Raw genomic sequence first — 6,000 nt, 5'->3', positions numbered from 1 at the left:
ATTCTCAACCCTTTTTTTTTTCTTCTGGGTGGTAAACTTGATTGCTTGCATTGAATAAGTGTTTCCTGAAGGAATTTAACACTAGAAAGGGGATTAAGTGCAATTAATTTCTAAAACAACAAGGGAGTTTCCAATAATTGGTAGAAACCTCAGGAATGTTTTTGAACTTATCGTTAAATGTTATACAAGCAAATACATGGTTCTATCATGGTTGAATTATTCTTGCGATAGCAAGATTCTCAATTTAAAAGGTTAATTTGGCAACTAGATACTCACAGGTCAAAATGTAGGACTGTATGTGTGGATTATGATAAGTGCTTATAAAAGTTCAATTAATTTCACAATGAAAATTCGAAGCCATGAATTGTTCTTTTAGGCAAATATTTTTCTTGCATTGATAATGTATGTATTAGTGACTTTTTATGCATAACGTTGATGAAGGACTTTTTTTTTATCTTTATATGAAGGGTTTAGAATTTATATTTGACTAAGCAATTGCTTTCTGCACCAAAAAATAATTTTGTTGCAGGCTTGACATATACTAGTAGAATAATGCATGTATAGTCTAGCCTTCTCTGTTGCTTCCATGTTAGAAATTCGAGGTTGACCTTCTATTTTTTTAATGTTTTTTCTTTTCTTTTCTTCTTCTTTTTTTTTTTTGGCTAGGTAAGTTTGTTTTTGTTTTTTTTTTTTTACGGAAACGTTAAAACTTGTATTGAAATCAAAGCAAGCTATACAACTTGAGCAACGGCCCATGCGGAGCTTTACAATTGTGTCATTCGACACTGAGGACTTAGATATTCCTCATCTTGCACTAAAGTAGTAGCAAGTTTGTTTTTGTTTCAGAGAGTGAAATTTCTGAATTTTTGCGGTTGACTTTTGTTTTGTTTATGGAAGGAATCTTTGTTTTGTTTCTTATAGACTTTTGTTTGTTTTTGTTTCAGAGAGTCTCTGCTGATGCTGAATAGTAACTATTCTTCAAACTTAGTAAGAATGTGAATAACTACTATTTGGCACCTACGATGAACTCTTCTATAAATCAAAGAACACATTCGTCACTGATGCTCAATAGTACTTATTCACATTCTATAGGAAATGCCTTTTGCTCCCTTGTCGCTGAATGATGAATGGTGGCACACCTTGGCTCCCAGGTAACTACTCTGGTGGCCAACAACGCCATTACTATCATATAGCCATTTCATGTACTATCCACGAAGAATGTGGACCGACCTTCGATGATGCCCAATGACCAAAGAGACCCTCGATGAGGGGATGTATCCATCTATTTTGCACACCAAATTGCTGCCCAAACCCAAGTTTGCTACGCCTAGGGTTCAATTATTGGAGGAGACCACATGTGCATTGCATGAAATCCGAAAAAAAAAAATGCCCTTCATTTTTCTTCAAACTTAGTAAGAATGTGAATAAGTATTATTTGGCACATGTTGAATTTGGCACCTACGATGAGCTCTTCTATAAATGGTCCATCATTCGGCAGCCAAAATCACCACTGCAAAACTCCTATAACAACTCAAAAGAAATATTCAACATGGCTGCTAGTTTACGACCCCTCTTCTTAGCAATAATACCCCTGCTGATGATTTCATCCTTGATCAGGTCCTCAAAAGGCCAAGGAGTTGGGTTCTACTGGGCAAGTCCTAAGGATGGAAACCTGACTGAGAGATGCCTCGATGGTACCTATGAATACGTGGCTATCGCCTGCCTAAATTTCAAGGGTAACCAAACGAGCATCCCGCCTTACTGCACCTCCCTAGGTCCTGACATAGATATCTGCAAGGGCCTAGGCATCAAACTATTTCTTTCCCTTGGTGGGAGGCCTTTACTTTCCCCTGATGATGCTCCGATTGTTGCAGCTTATATCTGTGACGAATTTTTGAATGATGGTTCAGGCCCTGGTCCTCTCGGTGCTACTGTAAATGGAACAGACTTCCATTTCCGAAGCGGATCAAACAATAGTCTGGATGTTCTCGCCCAGGCACTCCGAGATAATTGCGCACTTGACAAAAAGGTGTACTTATCTGCAGCACCACTTTGTCGAATTCCTGACTATTATCTTGACGCTGCTATCAACACTGGCGTCTTTGACTACGTGTGGGTGCAATTTTTCGGTGATCCTTCATGTGAATATAGTCCAGGCAATCCCTTTAACCTCATCGTAAGCTGGCTTAAATGGTATTATTATCTACGCAACTATAATACTACATTATTCCTGGGATTAACTGGAGATTCTGCCGCCGAGGGTTACATCCCATGTGACCCGCAACTTCTGGAGGTTCTTTTCTTTGTGGTGTGGTTCCCCAAATTTGGAGGGATCATGGTGCTTGAGGGCAAATACGAATGCCTTTTTTCCAGTGAAAAAATCAGGCCTTATTTTAACTCTGATGTTCTGGCTTATGGTAAAAAGTCCATGAATAAGTTCCCAGCCATCTAATCATGAATAAGTTCCTCTCGTTACCTGCTGAGAGATGAAATGTAATCCTGGTTGTTTGCCAGTTATGTATAACTATGGGTTATGAATTCCCAAACTAAATAAAATGTTGGAGGATAAATATTGTGCTTTGCGCTGTCTTGCATGAACAACTCACAAACTACAGTATACTAGTTTGAACAACCATTTAGATTAGTTTCAAAGCGGATGAAATCAGAGCTTGTTAATTTTCTTATTAGGCCAATTTTTCAATGGATTAAAGGTAATTTGATGATGATCTTTGTTTTTTCAAAACAAATCACCCAAATAGTCCTCTAACTTTTTTTTGAACCACTTTTTGTCATTTAATTTCAATTTGAGACATTGTTGCCCTTTGACTCTTACTATTGGGTCAACTTGGTCGTCCAACTTTTACGCACCATCTTAAGGGGGGTAGAGTGGTCAAGTTATATTTTTGACCACTGTACCAAGTCTTAAATTGATTTTTTAAAAAAATGAATGCCTATAAATTTGCAAAACATACAAATTAAGGACGAAAAAATGCTTAGGAAATTTTTTTTTTAAAAAAAAAGTCCAGCTCAAACAGTGTTTGGGGTCATGTTCAAACACAGAAATATACTAACATTCCAAGGCAAAAATCTTCTAATAATTAAGAGTTATCATTTTCAATTCTAGCATCACAAACTGAGTTGCACAAGCATTTCTTGAATTGCTGAAAACTAATTCATTTTCAATTCAACATTTTTTATATTTATACATAATTCTTTTATTTATTTACATGTTTATTTTGCTTGTGATAACCCTTCTTTAAGGGAATTTAAAAGGAAAAGAACGCATGGAATTCAGAGGAGGAAAGAACCTAACTAATTCATAATTGTTTAGGGGTTGGTAAAACTGAAAACTAAAGTATGAAATGTGAAGATTGAAATTCTAAGTGCACAATCTTAACTTACTCAGTTTTTAAAGTTAAATGTGTTTGATAATCAATTCAACTTGAAAATGGAGAAAAGATATTCTTTTCTACATGGCCTAAAAAAATCCTATCAATATGCAGTATATAGTTTAATACAATTATACTTTAATTTTACATTTGATAAGTGACTAATTTACGTAATAATTGTATGATATTTCATATTATTTTTAGTCACTTTAGTTATATTATTGGAAGAAAATGAATCATTTTGGCTATAATTGGTGAAAAATGCTTTTAAGTGATTAAATGAGGCTTTTATCACTTTTTAGTGGAATTTTGCGCATTTTGACAGTTTTGACACATCTTCGTATTTTGGCTATAACTTGAGCTACAATGACCGGATTGAGATGATTCTTAAACCAATTTTAAGATAAGAGATAGATCTACAACTTTGGTGAAGACATCTGAATCCAGTTTGAAGGTTTTCCAAGTCAAAAAGCCGAAGTACAGTAGCCAATTTCATTTGGTCGAAGCTGAAACAGGGCAATGAGCAGGCAAGGGTATTTCGGTCAGATCTCAGCCTACACAGATCCAAATGAGGTGATTCTTGATGCATTGGAAAAATAACTCAAAAAGCTACAACGTTTGTGTTTTAGACATGAGCTGGTTTAGCCTCTAACATCAAGAAACGATCGGTTGAAGTTGGGCCAAAAATAGAGCAAGTGATCCGCACTCGGATCCACTATTCATCCGAACCCTCGGCTGTTTCTGGGTAAGTGGAACCGGGCTCGGATCTATAAGGATCCGAGGTACTGTAGCAGATCGGATCACTGAAGCAGTCCAGATTTACTGTAGCAATCCGGCCTGAACTTGGCCGGATTTAGAGCCGGATTTCTGGCCGGATTGTGGTCAGAAAAGGCTGCTCTGTACGCGTAAAACTCAATTTCACTCCCACCAACTCACATGCGATGCTAGACATGTGAGAAACATCTCCAGCTGTAAAAGGAAGGTGGAGGCCTCATTTCTTGACCATCTTTCATCATAAAATAGCCAAGATTGCAAGAGGGATTGGGGATCCAACAATACAATAGAGAGAGATACGGGAGAAGCTTGAAGTTGCAGAAATGTAGCTCTTTCATCTCCCTAGTGTTAGTTTAGCTTAGTATAGAGTAGTATAGTTTGTCCATTCTTGTTTATTATCTAGATTAGGATGAAGAAGGCAAGGAAGAAAGCTCATGTGACAAGGGTTGTATTCCTTCCAAACTCTTTATCTTTTGTACTTGATTCCAAGTTTAGTTAATATACAAGTTCTGGATTTTGTGTTTATTATGCATCTCTAAAGTTTATACCTTGGGTTTGGTTGAACTTTCTATAATTGTTAGTGTTTATTATTTAGTTATTTGATTGCTATGATTTGAGCAAGTTATTTAGTACTTTGGCTCTCTAAATCATGATTAATCTGGTATGATTGATTGTGATTATCTAAGGTGTTGTTTCTGCAATGAAAATTGAGATTTATCACTAGTTCAAGAAGTGCTAAACATAGGAAGTACACTCACGAAAGTAGAGGTGCACCTATGTAGTTTTTAGTGATTCATTTCATGTAATTTCACTGAAGAAATGAACTTGTAGCTAATTTCATAACCATGAGAATAGGTATGGATTAGTTATAAGTATAATTGATTCACTACGAAAGTAGGATTCAAATGCATAAGGAAATTACACCATAACTAGCCTACATGTAGTATTCAATGATCCAAATATAGCACTTGCATGAGTAGTTAGGGATACCATAACCTAAGGAGCTTTTATTTGTGTAATTTCAGTAGGTTAAATTTGTTATAATTCATTGATAGTCTAAATAATAGAGAAGCTTTAGTAATATCGGTAATTGTTCACTCTTCCTCATGGGATCGACCCGATATATACCCTAAACTACTAGTTTACCCGATATGTAGTATTCGGTGTGAAGAGCAACTTTATTAGTTTAGACATAATATTAGTTATAATGTGAATGTTATTTTCTATTATTTTTGTGTTTTATGTGTGTATGTGTTTCATTACCTATTTTTCTTACTAATTTTGCTTTTGAGGTTGTTTAAAAGCAATTTTAGGTGATGAGAAGGGTAGGTCAATTTGGAGGACAATGCTTGAGAAGTGGAAGAATGGCAATGGATGGTTATCAAGTGCAAAGCTCCTTCAACAGAGGTAACCAAGAATTTGCTGAATGTATGTCTTTTGAAGATGGTATAAGGTGCTTAAAGACTAAATTTGATATTATGATGTTACAAGTTCAACTGGACACAATTATGCATGAAATTGAGCAAGGGAGTAATGCTAATGCTTTTAATTCTTATCATGTGATTTGTGACTTGTGTGGAAGTTATCATGCTACTAATACATGTATACAAGCACAAAATGTGGATTATTATGATGAATTAGAGCATTACAACCCCTGTTGTGATCAATATAGTGCTAATTGGAGCAATTCTCCTGCGTATGGTTGGGAAAGTCAATGTACTTATAGTGATTATTCATATTTTTATGATTACCAACCGGAAAGTGTCCAATATGAATCAAAACCATCTTGGGAGTTGGCAATAGAAAGGTTAGCTAATGCACCTCTGCCTTGGGAATT

At 35.8% G+C, this 6,000-nt stretch overlaps 1 protein-coding gene across 1 annotated transcript; it reads left to right on the top strand.

Annotated features, from left to right (window-relative positions):
* Window positions 1–754: 754 nt before the first annotated feature.
* On the top strand, window positions 755–2,452 carry LOC113688378 (acidic endochitinase-like). Its single transcript, XM_027206184.1, has 4 exons — window positions 755–819; window positions 945–987; window positions 1,093–1,151; window positions 1,618–2,452. The coding sequence occupies exons 1-4, from the start codon at window positions 755–757 to the stop codon at window positions 2,450–2,452; spliced, it is 1,002 nt and encodes a 333-aa protein (XP_027061985.1).
* The last annotated feature ends 3,548 nt before the right edge of the window (window positions 2,453–6,000 follow it).

Source organism: Coffea arabica, chromosome 5e (assembly GCF_036785885.1).
Source record: "Coffea arabica cultivar ET-39 chromosome 5e, Coffea Arabica ET-39 HiFi, whole genome shotgun sequence".
Taxonomy (NCBI): Eukaryota; Viridiplantae; Streptophyta; class Magnoliopsida; order Gentianales; family Rubiaceae; genus Coffea; species Coffea arabica.
The sequence above is the reverse complement of the archived record's forward strand: the minus strand, read 5'-3'. Positions and strand labels throughout refer to the sequence as shown.